We start from the raw sequence: 17,570 nt of genomic DNA, 5'->3' as shown, positions 1-17,570 counted from the left end.
GCGATAAGATAAAGTTAAAACTGCTCATCGCTCAATTGGGTTTTATTGTCCACCTTTCCGTTCATTAACGCCCACCAAAACTGTAAAATATTATTTTTAAGATAAAATAAAAGACAAAAGCGGCGTTTGTTTTCAAGATCAAATTTATTCCGTTTTTTCCTTCATCTGGCTTCACTTCTTGTACACAGAATTTAAACATATTTTTTTGAATTACATTAAATACTTATTTTGGATTTTTTTAACGTGCATATATATGTTTTTGTTATGGTATGGTATGGTCCTGATGTAATTTCGTGCGGCTTTTTATATAAGTTTCCAATTTTTTCCCACTTCAATTAAAAATGAATGAGCTTGAAGGAAACAATATGACGTTACTTTCTGTCGACCTGTATATGAATTTTTTTTGAGTTTAAAATAAGGCTTTCCCATAAACGAGTCTGTATTTTATGTGTTAGTGATGTCAACGGGGCAGGATGCTGCAGGATAGATTTACCTCTCGCGTGTTCAACAGCTCATTTATTGTCATTTTTCCTGTCATTCCTCTCTGCTGAATTTATTATTTAATTTATTTTTATGCGCACAAAAATAGTTACAGGTGCTAACTTTAACCAAGTATTTAATCAATGGCTCAGCCATTAAGAACATGCCAATTCCTCAAAAATACAATTTTATGTAGTCTTTTGCAATTCTGCAACTGATCCACGGATGGAATATGATGCGAGTAAAATATTTTGAAGACCAAGAATATATTGCTTTTGTCCAAAGAAAGCAGAGCCTACATTTTGTTTTTAATTTAATTTTTGGACCTATTTTAATTTTAATTTGTCTTAAATGATTTTAATATAATTTTAATGATTTTAAAGCACGTGCAAACAATCCATATCATTTTCGTCTGCAGAGTTTCACTGGGATAAAGCACATAAGTTATTGACACATTCACCAAAGAGACATCATTTAATAATTCATGCATTTTTAATATAATTTTTATTTGGCCAAAAGTGAGTTTTGTTTTTGGAACACCTACGATGAATAAGTTTGAAATATAAACAGTACACTTTTAAAAGACACCGCGTTAGTATACGACGCAAATAAATTTCCTTTTTTTTCAAATTTTTAATTTAGCCGTGTGCCTGTTGAAGAGTTTCCCCAACCATTGGGTTCCAAATTACAAGTGGAGCATCTAAAGAGGTCACTGCATTTTTTTACATAAAATTCTACAGGGATTCCTTGATCTTTTTTACCAAATTTAACAATCCATTCACAGAGAAGAGCTTGAAGGGTGAGACCTCGTCAGCGTACATCACTTGTAAAACTCGACGTCAGCAAATCTGCGCACGAAGTATAGATCCAATCTGAGTCTCGCTGAATTAATTAAAAAAAAAAAAGAATGTGCACTCACGTTTTAAGTGCTGCTGTGTAGTAACGGAGCCATCTCTTAAAACAACTTACTGAACAGACCTATTGTAATTAAAAATTAGCTAATGCTTTTTTTCAAAATTTCAATTCGTCACCTTTTCTCTAAGGAGTGCCCTTTCAAACTTGAGCGGAACTCGACAAGCGCCTGCCTCATTTTCTCCAAACTATAGGCTGCGGCTAACCTTTCCAAAACTTGTTCCTGAAATTAAAGGTTTGAAATTACTAGAAGTTCATATATTATTTTCTCTTTCAAACGAACCTTGATCTTCCTGATTTGGGCGGGGTCAGCGGTGCCTTGGTGTGCGCCAGTGAATTTGACAGCCTCGTCCACAATCAGGTCCTCCATGGCCTTGAGCTTCTGATCCATGTTCTCGAGAGATTTTGGCTCTCCACTGTGCAAGACCATCGGAGTGCTGCGTTTTTTCTTCAAAGTGGTGGCCAAAGCAAATGTGCGGTAATACCGTTCCATCATTTTACGCTCCTCGTCATCCATCTCGTCTAGGTTCTTGCCGCGCTTGTCAATGCCGAAATACTGACTCCAGTCAACTGACTTCTTCTTAATCACCTTCTGTTTGAGTATCAAAATTGATTTATTTGAATGAGAATTGAGATTATAATTGAAATAGTTTAATTGGAATTAAATTGATTTTAGAATTGTTGAAATAGTTCGTGGTTTATATTTATAAAAAGGTAAGGATCAGGTAAGGATGAATTAAAAAGAAAAGAGGAAAGTTATATACGATTTCAAATTTATTGTTTATTACAACAAAGAAAGCCAATTTTATTATTTATTTTAGCTGCAGAATTATTGGGGAAAAAGTATATTAATACATTTAAAACAAAGAAAAAACAGTTGAGCCTTGAGCCAAGAAATTAAAAAAACCAGGAAAACTATCAAGATGTAATATTGTCGGTTGCTGAAATTATATCAGGCTTTCTTTACCTGTTGCGGTTTTGCGGTGCTGCCAGCGCTGCCTGTGGTGCTGGCAGCAGGTTTCGCGGTGGTCGCCACCGCTTTGTGGCTGCTGTCCGTGGCCGACGCCTTCTTGTCAAAGATTTCCGCCAGCTCGGCTTTGGTTTTGTCGTCGGTCTTTTCGTGCAACGGGGCGCCGGAGCTACGTTTTCGCAGCGTGATTCGCTTGCTGGGCAGTTGGTACGCAGGATAATAAGAGTCGTCTTCGGCGCTCCTTTTCCTGTAGCCCTCAAAGTGGCCGTCGCCCCAGGCCATCGGCGAGTTGTAAAGGTCATAGCCATAGCCGTCATAGTTGCGCTTCACTCCATCGAAATGTCCCTGACCCCAGCCCATGGGAGAATTGTAAAAATCGTAGCCGTCATAGCCACCGTAGCCTCCATATCCGTCCTGCCGTTTTTGTTCCTTGAAAAAAAATCGATTTTAATTTTAATTTCAAAAACAAAAAAAAGTTATTTTCATATTCGGAAATAAATAAGTCATCAATTCTAATTAAAACTGTCAGTTCTATCTGGTGCCATTAATTAAGATGGTTTTCTGCCGCAAAATAAATTTTGTCCCTGCAAGGATCCATTAATCTGCCACACTAATGGCGATTAACGCGCCTTACTCTGCACTTTTCCACGTCAGGCAAATAAAGAGTGAGGGCGCGTGAAAATCAATATAGAAGCTGCCATAATGAAAACCATTAATCATTGCGAGTCGAGGCGGCTGAACAAAAGGTGCGGCTGAACTGTAACCGCGTGGATGATTCTTGGCTCCGACACCAACCACCCACACATTGCACTTTATCACACCTTGCTATTTCATACTCGTAACCAAAGAGATAAGCGATATGAACGCGCAGTTTGAACTTCAGTGAGATATGAGATTTTGCAAAAGTTATTTTCCAAAGTAATTTTCCTTTGTTCCTTTCTATGTTGAAAACAAAACTTTGAATTTCAAACTGTTTGAGTTTTCTATTTTTCCAAGTTTATTATTTTACTTCCAACCCACTTATCGATTTTTTGTAAGTCCCTTTCTTATTCTGCTGAATCGATGCAAATTTTATTCATTCGCTCTGTAGCAACTTATTTGCATTTGGCTCCGTGTGACAAAAAGCGACCCAAGCATGCAAATTACCTGTTGCTCCTCAGTCTGGTATTTATCCCAGAGGGCTGCCAGCAGGCGTCTGTACTTGCGCTCGTCGTCGGCGGCAGGCGAGGACCTCTTGTGGTGCTGCCGACCTTGTTGGTTGCGTTCGCGGAACATGGATGCGGGGGCGCCTCGCTTTTCCTCCGTCTCTTCGCTGTAGTCCTCTCCCTCGTCGTCCGAGTTGTCGTCTGCAAGAAAATTTGTATGTACACTGGAGACGAGCGAGTAAACAAACAGAGACAAATGGAAGGCAACACAAAGGCAGGAAAACGAGCAAAAAGCTTTTGTATCGACTCTCTGTTATTTGTATGGCCGCGGGAGGCATTTGACAAAGGGAAAATGGACTAGTGCTTGCTCTCGAGGCGGAAAGCAAAATACTCTTTGTCCTTTTTCCAAGTTAAGTAGATTGATTCCGCCATTTTCCGTCTGTAAATAGCATCCTCCGATCGTGTCTGATGCAAAGTGGAGTGAAATTGAATTTTCAAACTATGCGTTGAAAAATCGAGGTTATGCACCCAGCTCCACACGCGAGTCGAGCAGGTTGCGTGAAACTTCTTGACCAAATCTCAAAATTAAATATTCGTCTCGAGAGGAAATGCTTTTCGCAAGCCTCGCAGCAAACAAGTTATTTTCAACTAACCTTGCTCGCTAAGTACGGCAAGCATCGCCTGCTTAAGCTGCTCGGGCGACAATTTGCCCTCGTGACGCTCCCTCTGGTAACCATAGCTACAAAGCATAATATGTATAAAAGTTAATGTACGGTCGTGTTACAGAAGTGCCGTTATTATGCTAAACGTCGCGACTCACCCAATGTCTTCGGGCTGACCGTCGTCGGCGATTAGCTCGACCGAGTCTTCGTCTACCTGGTTGTCCTTCTTCTCTAGAGGGTACCTAACGTCCAGAGTTGAGAAAGTAATAAAAATTAACGTTTCGTGATCCTGACCTGTACCGGTTGGCGTGTTGGTGCTGCGAGTACTGCGGTCTCTGTTGCAGCGCCCTTTGTCTTCTGTCGAGGGCCTCGAGGGCGCCCCTCAGACTGTCCGTCCCGTCCTCGGAAGGAATTGAGGCCGCTTGTGCGTCCCACGACGCCGCAGCCAGCAGCAGCATGGAGGCGAGTAGAGCCCGCTGCATAGCTAAGCGGTTATTTCTCTGCAAACAGGGACGGAAAAGGTCAAAAAAATGTTTGCTTTTCCCGTCAGCTATCAATTCATGAACACCGGAATCGATCTGACCGGGCAAGCCGGCAAGGCTCCGACAATGGGAGTTTGAAAGCAAGTTGGGATTTTGGCTTCTTGCCGGCCGCTCAACTGCTCCCTCGAGAAAGTTTTTTGCGATACGCATCACGGGATTATCTCGTGCCGTCCAAGCGCTGGAAGCCGAGAAAGCTTATTTTCCAAGCATATAGTGAAAGTGCACACTATATAAAATCTAGATGGTCCTGAGAGGTTACATAAACGGCGGCAGCACTTTCATCGTTTGTTGCTTTTCTACCAAATGTTTTGACAAGGTAATAAATTTGGCCAGAAAATTTGGTGTTTATTGAATTATTTATTACATAAAATCTTCTTTATTTTTTAAAATTAATTCTTAGAGCCCATATTTTGTGAAATGTTGAATTCAAATTTAGTATGGTACACGCCATTTATTTTATGTTTTATTTTGTTGTTGCCTAACCAATTTTGTATTCTAACCCTATAAAAATTAGAAATTATTTAATACGTATTTTTTTTTAATTTTAAAAATTAATTTTTATTAAGAAATTGTAAGAATTATTTAGTATAATTTTCAGCATTTTCTGCAAAAATTTCCAAGTTTCTTGGTTTATTAAACACAGCAAAGACAAAATTCTATGAAACGCGTAAATTAATTGTATTTTCTTTTGTTCTTATGCAAAGCTTCAAAGCATTTTAATGGCTTAACTTAAAAGCTTACTTTATACCAGGTTAAGCTATGAGGCGCATCCCTTAGGGGCCATAATCTTACAATTAGTCATAGTCCGCTGGGTTGAACTCCTATCTTCATTGTAACTTGTTAGCGCCCAGGGGTTAGATTAAAAGAGGTTAGTGCAATTTAAAGGCTTGTGTTCTGAAGCAAAATTACGTACGACGTCTCTCTCGTTGATTTTGTGAGCCAGTGTTATGTTAAGTGATTCACTCATTATGCTTGAAAATTTTTTATCCTTGCTAATTTATTTATTTTAAATCTCTGCCTGAAAAAATAATTGTTATGTCGGCCGCTCTTTATTTAAGGGATTATTTAAGCACCAAACTATTGGGCTGCGGAGATTTTTCTGCTGGCGCCTCAAGATGCGGAATATTCACAGTCGCTTACGAGTGTTAATGCAGAAAGCTTTGTTCCGACTTTTTACTATGCTGCATTGCCGCAGGAAAAGCTTTCTAGTGTTTCTCTCTCGAATGATTCCAATTTTATGATATGCCGTGACGACAGCCGGAAGAAGATTCTCGGCTCATTGTCGCCGCTCGTGAGAGGATCCAATTACATAATTCGCTGCATTGGTTGGTCGAAGTGGCGACGCAACTGCGGCGGCTTTTTGACCCAGTGCCAACTAGACTGGCGCCACACCAGAGACGGGCAAAAAGATTTTATGCTATCGCGCAATTCATCAAAAGACTGGAACAATTTGTTCTGCAAAACGCAGTTGCTTTTTTATCTCTGCGCGCGCGTTTCCTACTTTTCTGCGTGGGTGCCAACTTGCGTCATCAGATACAACAATACGTTTTGTACTTGTCGCGCAATAAGGCCTTTTCCATTTTTTTTCTTGGATAATAATGCCGAGCTTATTACAGGTACTTGGAATAATTGTTTTTGTGATATTATATCAAAATAATTGTATAACATTTCTTTATTTCAATGGGAGAAAATTAAAAATTAAAATTATCACTTATTACTTATTATCATAGAAATTAATATATATAAATTTCCGAAAGTTATTTCTGCAGGAAAAATAATAATTTTAGCGTCACATTGGTGACATTTTCTCATTTTCCAGTTGCTTTCTTTCCATTAGGCTCAGAGACTCGCTCGCATATTGATCGCGTGCAGACGTCAATTCCTCTTGGGTGAAAATAAATCGGGCTGTTTATCGCAGCGGCAAGCAACGCACCGAGCAGAAAGTAATGAGAATATTGCGCTGCGAATCTGGCACTGGTCGCGCCGCTAGCCCGGCGGGATCAACAGCAGGAAGGACGCACACAGAGCTGATTTACGAGTGCAGAGGGTCGCTGGCGCAATAATGCAAATCCTGGCAGCAGCACAATGGGCTCATGTAATGTAAAAACGACGCTCGCAGCACACTTGGCCGCTTTCCGAACAGGGTAACAAGGATGAAAAGCACACACGCGGATCATGTGACTTTTCCGCCGGCAAGCCAGTTTGATTAAGGTTTGTTTTTCCGTTGAAATCGGAGCTACCAATTACGTGACAGAGATTCTGAAAGGAGAAGATTGCTGAAATTTGATGCTGTGCAAGTTTCTATTTATGCACAAGAAAGGTTTGGAATAATTCATTTTTAGAAAATCTTTCAATAAGAATAATTTCACAAGATTTGTCTTATTTTCAGTAATTCTAAAAGACTAAAATATAAATAGGAGAATTTGATGTTTGTTGTTTAATTACATTATTTGCAGCAAAAAGAATTTCCAATTCAATTATAATGAGATAGGAGAGGCTTTTAATTGCAATTTAGCTCCAATGCCCTCGGCAAAATAATCAATATCGTTTTATATTCTAATTCGAACTATTTCACTTGATTATGTATGATGCCTTCTCCGGTTTTCTCGCCTTTGCCCTACACAGATCAGCGAGGAATCCACTTTAACTCGAGAAATTTTCCGCAGTGCTAATGCTAATATCGAGAATAATCTTAATGATGAAGTCATTCACAGAAGTCGACCTTAATCGGCCTCGCCAATCTCGTTTCCTAGCGCGTCTTTCTCATCGAATCCAATAACCCAGTTCGCCGGACGGCAAAACCCATTGACATCGTAGAAGACGCTGCTCATGCAACCGGGCGGGCACGTCCGTCGAGCGGGCTGCCTACGTCTTTCAACACAAGGCTGAAATTCCTGCGTCGTTCATATTATATTCTCGAGTGCCTCCACTAAAGCCGCTCGCTAAGTGCGTCGGCGAAATTTTCTCGCATCTCTCGAAAGCTCACACAATGGCTGTTGCAAAAACGAACCGAAAGGAGCAGGAGGAAATTAGTCTCGGAAACCGTGAGAGAGCGAAATGTTGATTTCATCAGCGGTTGCTTTTAGTGCTTCCTTAATTAGGCGGTCTTCTCTTTGCCCGTTCTTGCGAATTCGCGATCGATTACTCCAAGAAGTGAGTAATGGCGAATGTGAGATGAAATCTCAAAGCACCCTCTGGCTTGGAATCTGCGCGCCGGAATGAGATTTACGTCAAAATGCAAACTTCCTCTCCAACCACTGCCCTGCCCCTGCCAAATCCATTTACCTAAATTTTTTTTCATGTTTTTTTTCTTTATTATGAATTCTATTTCGAGCCTATAAGTTTGGACTTTTGTTGGTACGGCAAAATAATGTGCTTAGGCAGAGGAAGCTGCTTTTGACGGATTTGTGAACGAATGCTGTGTGAAAAGATATGACTCTGCGCAAAGACGCAGAGACTTAACTTTGTGAATGCCTCCCGCCCACCACGCACAAGAATAATAGTCTCCAGCGACACAAAAGTTGGCGACATAAATTTTTAGATGCACGCTCGGCACGTTCTTGGCAAACTTTTCTCCAGAGCTTTTCACGCCGCATTTCCTGGAAATTTATTGTTTCGAATTTTTCAGCAACCCTAGGAAAAATTTTACAGTAATCTGATTTTTTTGTTTTTTTAAAAATGCGAGACCGCAGAAATCATTCAGCGAGCATTCGTAAATATAAATAACGCCCATGTATAAACGATTTTGCTTGAATTTTATCGAACCAGAAATAAATTCCTTGACTTCCTGAAAAGTTTGCTTTCGCTTTAACTATCCTTGGGAAGGAAACTTTTTTGATTGCAACGTCTCTGCATTCTCTTAATCATAAAACTTTTCGATCAAATAAAGCTGAGACCTATGTCAACTTTGCCAAAACTTAACCGACCCAACGTATAACAAGATCGAAAAATTTGCCTTTAGCAAACCCTAAATATGCTCTTGAGAAGTTCTCCCTTCCCTATAAGAATCTAAAGTAAAATATAATTTTATCTTGGAATGACACGAAAATTAATAAAGGCTTTGGGTGCTTGTCAAATTCCGCGTTATTCATTTGTCACTGTCGGCCAGCCAATTAATTAAGGACTGCGCGCGTGGGCGAATTGCAAACGAGCCTCGTCAGCACCCAGGCGAAATCGAGTGGCCGAGAATGATGACCCTTCTCTGCATGGCGGCTATTGATCTTGCGCCAAGCACACGCATGATCCAATTAAAACGCGCACGCCTTCGAAACCATCTGTTGATCAGACGCCGCGGAAATTCGGACTCGATTAGATTGACAAAAACAAACAGCTGGACCGAGAGGGACATAATTACAATCGAGGCGGTGGAGAGAGGTGGCCGTCGCCATGGAAACGAGATATATATCAGGAAAAGGATGTGAAGAGAGTGCCGACCGGGCACTCGATTACTTGTCCACCGTGAAGTACCTGTCGTTTCGAGTATCGCGAAATAAAAAATATAGCTGCTCCTAATATCATCGTGATTTTCCTTTATGGATTCGCAGGGATGCTCGTCAATCATAATCCTTCCAGTTTCTATTCAAGTTTTCTTTTTGTATCGATCCAGAAATTATACTCTTTTAAAAAAAAAATGTCAAGAATTTTTTTCCCTTTTTAACATTAACAAAAACATCTTCTTCAGAATCATTTGGTTTTTTTCAATTGTTATATTTTGTTTAAAAATGTTAATGGGTCAAGGTTTTAAGATGCAAGTTAATTGGTACTCGGGAAGTGATCAATGAGATTACATTAATCACTGGTACACCTCATTTTTGTCATATGTGAGACTTTCGTTTATATTTTTTTTTTATCTGATATAGACTTGATGACGCCTATAGCAACTTGAAAGCCTCTCACAATCAGCAGTACACGCACAGCCTAATTGCAGTGTTGTATTTGGTCTGAACTGCAAAGTTATCAGTCGCAGGTAATTAATTTCTTGATTGACCTCTGCCGCTCGATTTGACGTCATAAGCGGATTTTTCTCGAAAGAAATTCTGCCTAGTAATATTTTCAAATAATAAGATCCCGAGATCATTTTCCAAATCCATTTTGAGAGGATTTGCGAACGGTAGGATTATTTTATATCCTTTGACGTTTATATTTCGCTCGCAAGTTTCTCCCAAATGCCAGAGTTCGCTTGAAAGTGACAAATTCAAGCAAGTGAGCTTTTACGGTCACAGTTCCACCATTTTCCACTGAATAAATAATTTCGCCCGGCACTGGGAAATTTTCGATCGCCAGCTTGTGAAAAGCTTTCCCCTTCCGTTCAGAGCTGCATTTATTGCAATAAGCATGCCAATGAGTGCCAAACCGTTGCTACTTTTGACGAAATGTTTGCATTTTGTTGATAAAACATCTAGCTGAACTTCATAGACTTCTCAAAAGCTGCAAGATTTCAAAGACCGACTTGGCAACTGAAGTGCCAAAGGCTGGAAAATCTTAATTAAATCAAGGAGTTCCTCTTTGAACCACAGGGTTTCACATGCAGTCCTCAGAGTACTGAACTTTCTGAACTTTGGGATTTTATTTGAGTTGCAATCTGCTGGACGTGACTTATCAAAGTTTTAAACTGCACAAATTAAAAATTAATAAACAATGAATAGACTTTTTACTGTAAAAATGACAAATGAAAAGTGTAAATTTTTTAGCATTTTTTTTAACTTGGATTAAAATAAATATGAATCCAGCAGTTATAAAATTATCCTCATTATACTACTTATAAAAAACCTATCAAAAGGAACAAGTAAAATGTCATTCAAATCATCATTTAACTTTGGAAACAAAAGTGATTTTTTGATGATAGGTTTTCTTGAAAATTCTAAACATTCTGTGAATCACAAGGTTTTAGCTTATAGCGGAATATAAATAAAGAATTTTTTTACGTTCACCCATGACGTGACATCACATGACTGATAAGCTCACATGAACTTTTATTTTACGATGAAGTGTCACTTACAATCAGTTTTTGCTAAATTTATCAAAATTATATGGACCTTAGAGATTTAAGTGTGTCTAAGCATTTATCTCAAACAAGCCGCTGCATTTCAAGAGTGAAAAAAAAAAATGCAAATATACGTATTAAAAAAACAATTTCCACTTTTTTATGATTTCCTTCAGTCTCCCTTGGAGCACAACTGACTTTCTTCGCCAAAGGTCGGGAGCACGCGATCTTTTGACTCTCACGCGACGCTATTTTGATAGAAAAATGCGGCTGCATATATTTATTAACTTTGCAACCAAAACACCGATCTAGAACGTATATTCATCTTATTTCCATAAAATTAGTGACACTTTTTTGTGTTCGATTGTTTCAATCAAAAGATGGAATAGATCTGAAGTTACATTTAATTTGAATAAAATTTTCACCATCGAAGGAAGCAAAAACCGCATGCATTTGTATTAGAATCGTCACCTTTGAAAAGATGCATGGACGAGATTGTGATATGAAAAGGAAAATAAAATAAAAAGTGAGGCGCCCTTTGTGATAACAAACGAGTTTCTCTCTCTTGACAAATTGCATGCTTTTCTTCTGACAGCCCACTTGCTGTTCTCGCGCTCGACGAAAACAAAACTTGAGCCGATTTTTTTTAGCAACCCCTTTTTCAGGCCAAACGTCCTGTGATACCGGCCAATGATTTGTACTTGACCCCCCAAAGGACACACTTACCCGAGAAGTGTTGGTTGTTTGCGAGTGGTCGCGGGGTCAGTGGCGTCTCCGCGACTTGTGGCGCGTAGGTGGTGGTGCGGCTGCTTTTAAGCGGGGCTGCAGCCCTCGCTGCTGCTGCTGCTGCTGGGCGCCACCAATCGATAGTCGTCGACCTTGCGCCCTACACACGGAAATTTGTATCAAGCGGCCGGCTGCGTTCAACGCACACGCCGAAAAAGGGCGCTCCATACTCGGCTTAGGGAATTAAAAATTCAGTGAGGTACAAAAATTGACAGATATTTATAAAATTCATGGGACAATCTACCTTTCATGTATGACGGATAATTTATAAAAATATAATCGCACAAAATCAACAAAATTTAATAAGCAAAATTTTCATTTATATATAATTTTTAAGCTGTCAGCATACGCGTGTAAAAACGTTCCTCGCGCATTAAAGTAAATTATCAATAGCCCTTGATTCAGAGCCCTCAGCGAGTTCCAGGGCAAAAAAGTTTAATTTATTAATTGAGTTAATGTATTCAATGCAAAACGGGACAGAGCATTAAAATAAATGCTGATTACCATCTGCTGGTCAGGTTGCTAAAAACAACAAAGTTTTTTTTTATCACAGTTGAAGAATTCAATTAGTTCTCTTTCTCTTTAAAATCACTACAACAGTTAAATCATTCTGTGCCCGCAAGAAAGGGGATTTTTTTTTTTTTAAAAAAACCCTTTTAATTAAAATGAAGGTCAGGGTGTCAGCGTTTATTAATTTTCGTACTCTGATTCGTAAGCAGAAGACTCGGACTTGAACTTAATGCTGGTCTTGTTAGTAAAGAATCCCCGTCCCTGCCTTGGTGCCAAAACAACAATCGTTTAATAAAAAAATTTGAATGTGCCCTTTAAACTTTAAATGTATTTATGCTTAAATAATTGATTGTCACTGCTGATAAAATGAACCCATTTTTTAATGCATCCTCCTGTTTACTCCAAGAAATCAGCGTTTATACAAGAATACTGCTCTCGCGTCTGTTTTGAAATTTTTATGAAACACATTGTCCTAAAAAAAAAAAAAAATTAAGAATTAAATTAATAAATGGTAAATGCTTGTTGTAAACCCTTTCTTCCCTTTTTTCCAATTTAGAATTTCTGTATTGACCGAGATGAATAAATAATAATAATAATAAAATAAAAAATAAATTTTTTTAGTGCCGTTTTATCTTTAATAAATTGGGAACGGATGATTCACGAAATTCTCAAATCACGGTCACGGTTCACAGGTGGCGCGGCAATGCACTTATTCAGTGATTCAGAGGTTTCCTCTCCTCTCGATTTCTGTGATTGCGACAAGTGAGTCATTGTACCACAACATTTTGTTTAGGTGAGAAAAGTTAAGACTGCAGATTGAAGTCAACAACACCGTCCGCGACCGACCTTGCACTGACTGGAGGACTGAAAAGGGTCGGAGTGCGTGTGGCATGAGCTCAGACATGGGCGCGTGTCTCTGCATTGCTAAATTAGACGAGACTGGCGAGGCCCGTGAGGAGGCCGAGGAGCAGTTGGACGGGGCCTCGCCAGGACTTTCCTTGCAGCCGCTGCTGCAGCAGGAGCAACCTGCTTTGGGCGACACGTCGGATCAACTTGCGACAGTAGCGACGGACGGCCGAAAAGTTTGGATGTCGAACCGTGAGGTTGAGCATATTCGGAAAAATCTGGACGAGATGGTCGAGGTCACGGACTACATTTATATGGAGCGAATAGCCGCGGAATTGAAGGATCTTGGAGCAGCAATCAACCCTTCAGACTATTGCACTCCTCAGGTGAGCTTGCACTTTGCTTAAAAAATATCAAAACCTTAACCTATCGGGGATTTTTAGATGAAAGCAGATGATCAATGGAGAAAGGATCTTGCACGGAAGTTCTACTTGGAACTGCAATACCTAGAAATGGAAAATGTTTATGACCTTGTCTCGAAGATCTGCGCCAGGCTTGATTACCACCCTGTCAATAGGTTCCTCTTGCCACTAACTGCACTTCCACCACCTGTTCATACACGGTAACCACCTCGTTGTGATTTAAACGATAGAAATATTTTGTGAATAATAAGCTCCTTCAAAAGTTCATAAATTAAATAGAGGAACTTTGAGCCTTCAATCAAATTTTTAAATTTGGTTACTTGAAAATAAATTTCTTTTTTAGACAACTTAGTGAAGATCCAAATATGATGATGGGTGACATTGACGTTGGTGATCACAGTGAATCTATTGGAGAAAATGTAGCAGGACCCACAAACATTATGACTGAAGAACAGAAGCGGATGATTGAGCGTAACATCGATACATTGGTTGATAACATTTCCAATGCCAATCTGAAGGATGTGATAAGGTTTCTGGACAACTTTATTCCTGAAGATGATAAGGCTGTCTTTCTTGTAAGATGATATTTTTTAAGAAACGCTTTAAAATGAAGCTTCTTCTTTTCTATTTAATTAGTGCTAATCAAATCATATCCATGCCAAAATATCACTTATTGGACTTTGTTAAAAATTTTACTTTTTATTAATTAATCTTATTTATTTAAAATTAGAAAATATTATAGTTTTACCATTATTTATTGAATTTTTTTTATTATAAATAGAAGAAAAAACTAGTCTTGTTCAGGCTACTCTGCCATATATTTCAATGAAGAAATACTTCAAAATAATTATAAATGGTTAAAAAAAAGCTCCAAAGAGGCAAGCTCTGGTCCTTGTGAACCATTTTCTCTACTTATAAATGTGATTTTATTTAACTACCTTTATTTTTCAGTCTGACACAACTGATCTCAGGAGCAGAGCTAAATCATTTTTTGAATTTGTGCCATACATGTTGTGCGAGGATCCTTTCGAGCAGTTGTCCGTCGCATTCATGCGGACCAAGAACGATGTTGTCACTAACGTTCTCAAGAAGGAATTTCCTCTTCCAACAAGGACTCGTGACAATTCTCCAAACTCGAGGCAAGTTTTTCTTTAAATTATGCCACTTAAAACAAAAGATGCATGATCCTCTTTGAATCATGGAATGGAATTTTGACATGTTGATTAATGCTTATAGAAGTCCCAGTGAACCGCAAGGAGCCAGGGCCTTCCATTTCCCTCCTGATTATTTGGAAGAGATGAGCGAGGAGAGGAAGCAGGATTTCAAAAACAACAAGTTTGATGATGATGCTGCAGTGCTTGTGGAGCAATCATTAGCATTGGACCCTGAGGCCAGGGATAGACTCGATTTGAACCGATTTAAAATCAAACCAGCTCGAATTCGAATGGATAGCAAAGGAATTGGAAAACAGGAGGTAATTAAGTTCTGCATTAGTAAAAATTGAATATTTAAGTATTTTTCATAATAAAGGAAGTTTATGATTGTGGCACTAATCCTAAAGGGTACGCCCTGATTTTAAACATCCACAATTACCCTGATTATGATGGCGATGAAGAAGATAGAGAGCGCAAAGGCTCCCAGGTGGACACTTTGGCTATGACTAAGTTGTTTAACGAACTGGGTTATATTGTGGAACTGTACCCTAATAATTTCACGGATAATGTATCGCAAGAAGTAAGCTGACCTTTTTATAATTCATAACTTTTACTAAGCAAATCTTTCAGGACTTTAAAAAAGTCATCACAAGATTTGCTAAGAAAAGAGAGCACTTCCACGTGGACTCTTGTTTTGTTGTGATCATGGCACATGGAGAGCAACTAGAGACGAGTGGACGAGGAAATGTAATTATCACTTCAGACAACAAACCTGTAAGTGAAATTAAAATATTTTTAAAATTAAAGTTTTAATAATTTGTTATCAGGTACCTATTACATGGATTAGCTCTCAATTCAGTGCAGAAAAGTGCCAGCTTCTGATCGGAAAACCAAAAATCTTCATGTACCAGTGTTGCAGGTGACAACAAGCATCATTTTATGAGAATGCTAAATTAACAGATTCAAAAATTTACTAGCAAAATTGGAAAGGTTAGCAAGGTGTGCCAGTTTAATTTTATCTTTCAAGTAGCACACTTGTGGTTGATTTAGCATTTAAGCACAAAGCACTGCTTATTATTTTACTTGCAAATCGTTACTCATGCATTTTGAAAGCTAATTGCTGAACTAATTTTGCATTATTTAAGCAAGTGCACAAGTGGCTGCACAACTTACTTCCCGAAATTGGGTTATGGGCGGTGGGGTCACTTGTAATATTCTAAAATAAATTGTGTGATAATTAGTGAAATCACCATACATTGTTAGAAAAACATTTCAAATTAACAATTTACTGGCATGAACACCAATTCACAAGGCTCGTAGATATTTTTTATAATGTTTTCTGCTGAAACCTCATGATTTTATCTTACCGTAATATGTTGGATTACAAAGAAAATTCAACCAAAGTTGTATACAAAATCCCTGCTACAAAGCATCGTCTAACTTCCATCAATATGCTTAATTTTCATCAACTTTAATGCACAATATTAGGGTTTCTAAGCCATTTAGAAAATTTAAGGTGCTAGTATTTGGAATCATACAAATATTTCACAATTTTGATATATTACAGGGGACGAACCAATATTTCGAGGCAAATTAACCACTATCACAAAGGGCCTGCTACTCCTTCGACGGCCAAAACAGATGGCAAAGGCTCTGTGCCAGAAGGTGAAAAAGTTATATCAAAGAAGTTTGAGAGGCAGATTGATGACATCCTAATTTGCCATGCTGCTCCCCAGGGTATTTCCTTTTTTCAGCATACTAAAATAGCTGTTTATTAAAAAAATATTTTGCTTCAGGTTATGTTGCCCATCGAGACACCAAGGTTGGCTCTACTTTCATTCAAGCCATAATTGATGTGTTCGTCAAACACGCTCATGAGAAACATGTAGTGGGTATGATGAAAGAGGTATACACAACCAGCTTATTGATTTAAACATGAATTAATCAAAATTTAATATTTCAGGTCGACAAATTGATCAAGAGTCAGTCAATTTCGCAAACAGTTTCAATTGAGATCCTCGGTTTCACAAAGAAACTCTACTTACATCCCCATTTGTACGACAAGAAAAACTAAAGATTAAGCTCAAGACATGGCTGTTAGTTGCAACGTTTAACAGAATTGCTCAAGCAGTGCAATATTTTCGCAAGTGCCCTTATAAAATCCTGCCACTTGTCCAGCATTTTGTATCAAAAATTTTCTATCAACATTTTCCGAACAAATATATGAACAACTCTTTTGAGAAAACACGAAGTACACTAACATCGTGTTGCCATTCCCAGTGAATTAAGAAACTCTTGTGGTTTTAAAGAGCAAACATGTGTCAATTGCTTGTGAAGTACCCCCCTCATAAGTGAGATTTTTGATCTTTATTTATTTTTATAAGTAACCAATACCAACTTCATTGATATTCAACAAATGACATGTTATTGAAGCAAAACTACTTTTAAAAAGGTCAAATTAGATATAATTTTTGGAAAATTTTATACCCCAATGACATGGTTCTATGCATTTTGACTGGAAATTGTATCTTAGAAATATCTTTCTCTAGCATGTTAGTTTGTGAAAGAAAATTGGCGACTTATCTGGAGAGAGAGAAAACCATAGTGTCCTTCTTTCACACTAAATATTTGCGTTAGTCTAGTAATATTTCACATTTCTAATTGGTGCAGCATTACCCTGAGTGGGCTCCCATACCATTTTATTTTAAGATTATATAATATACATCCAACATCCATCATGAATCTGATATGCTTTCTACGTATTCATAATCAATATTGTGAATCATTTTAGTTTATTATATTGCACGCAAGCTAGTGTATCGTTAGTACTACATTGAGTATTTTAAGTGTCTAAGCTTTTTTCTATTTTTACACTCATACACCCTCATATTTATGGTTTTTAAAGCATTTGCTCTGACTATAACCCTTTTGATGGCAAAATAATTAAATGTTACACTTGGTGAAAGTATCTAGATACAATTTACTTTGAAAAAAAGTGAAAATTTATATCCATTTTTTCTTTTAGTTCTAATCCACCATACTATATACGTACATACGACCGCAGTGAATTCCCCAGAAGTGCTTTAAAAATTAATGAAAAATTTGTAACAGAAAAAAGTTAATAAATTATGCAAGACCATTTTTGTCTTTGGAAAATT

At 38.2% G+C, this 17,570-nt stretch overlaps 2 protein-coding genes across 3 annotated transcripts; one reads left to right on the top strand and one right to left on the bottom strand.

Annotated features, from left to right (window-relative positions):
* Positions 1-130: 130 nt before the first annotated feature.
* On the bottom strand, positions 131-11,574 carry LOC132201507 (uncharacterized). 2 transcript variants are annotated; one of them, XM_059627712.1, is made up of 10 exons: positions 11,421-11,574; positions 4,464-4,669; positions 4,328-4,411; positions 4,161-4,246; positions 3,509-3,708; positions 2,360-2,791; positions 1,676-1,984; positions 1,512-1,615; positions 1,400-1,458; positions 131-1,328 (listed from the first exon to the last, which is right to left on the bottom strand). In XM_059627712.1, the coding sequence occupies exons 2-9, from the start codon at positions 4,649-4,651 to the stop codon at positions 1,446-1,448; spliced, it is 1,416 nt and encodes a 471-aa protein (XP_059483695.1). In that variant the 5' UTR covers positions 4,652-4,669; positions 11,421-11,574; the 3' UTR covers positions 131-1,328; positions 1,400-1,445. The 2 variants fall into 2 exon arrangements, with proteins under 2 accessions (XP_059483695.1, XP_059483696.1); XM_059627713.1 differs by having other exon boundaries at positions 4,470-4,669.
* Positions 11,575-12,750: 1,176 nt separating this feature from the next.
* On the top strand, positions 12,751-17,541 carry LOC132201505 (uncharacterized). Its single transcript, XM_059627709.1, has 11 exons — positions 12,751-13,222; positions 13,280-13,458; positions 13,602-13,833; positions 14,210-14,397; positions 14,495-14,732; positions 14,789-14,992; positions 15,043-15,186; positions 15,240-15,331; positions 15,980-16,149; positions 16,209-16,318; positions 16,376-17,541. The coding sequence occupies exons 1-11, from the start codon at positions 12,881-12,883 to the stop codon at positions 16,484-16,486; spliced, it is 2,010 nt and encodes a 669-aa protein (XP_059483692.1). The 5' UTR covers positions 12,751-12,880; the 3' UTR covers positions 16,487-17,541.
* Positions 17,542-17,570: the final 29 nt, after the last annotated feature.

The sequence above is a fragment of the Neocloeon triangulifer genome, unplaced genomic scaffold, assembly GCF_031216515.1.
Source record: "Neocloeon triangulifer isolate White Clay Creek 2 clone unplaced genomic scaffold, ASM3121651v1 ptg000014l, whole genome shotgun sequence".
Taxonomy (NCBI): domain Eukaryota; kingdom Metazoa; phylum Arthropoda; class Insecta; order Ephemeroptera; family Baetidae; genus Neocloeon; species Neocloeon triangulifer.
Note: the sequence above shows the minus strand (reverse complement) of the source record. Positions and strands in the feature narration are given on the sequence as shown.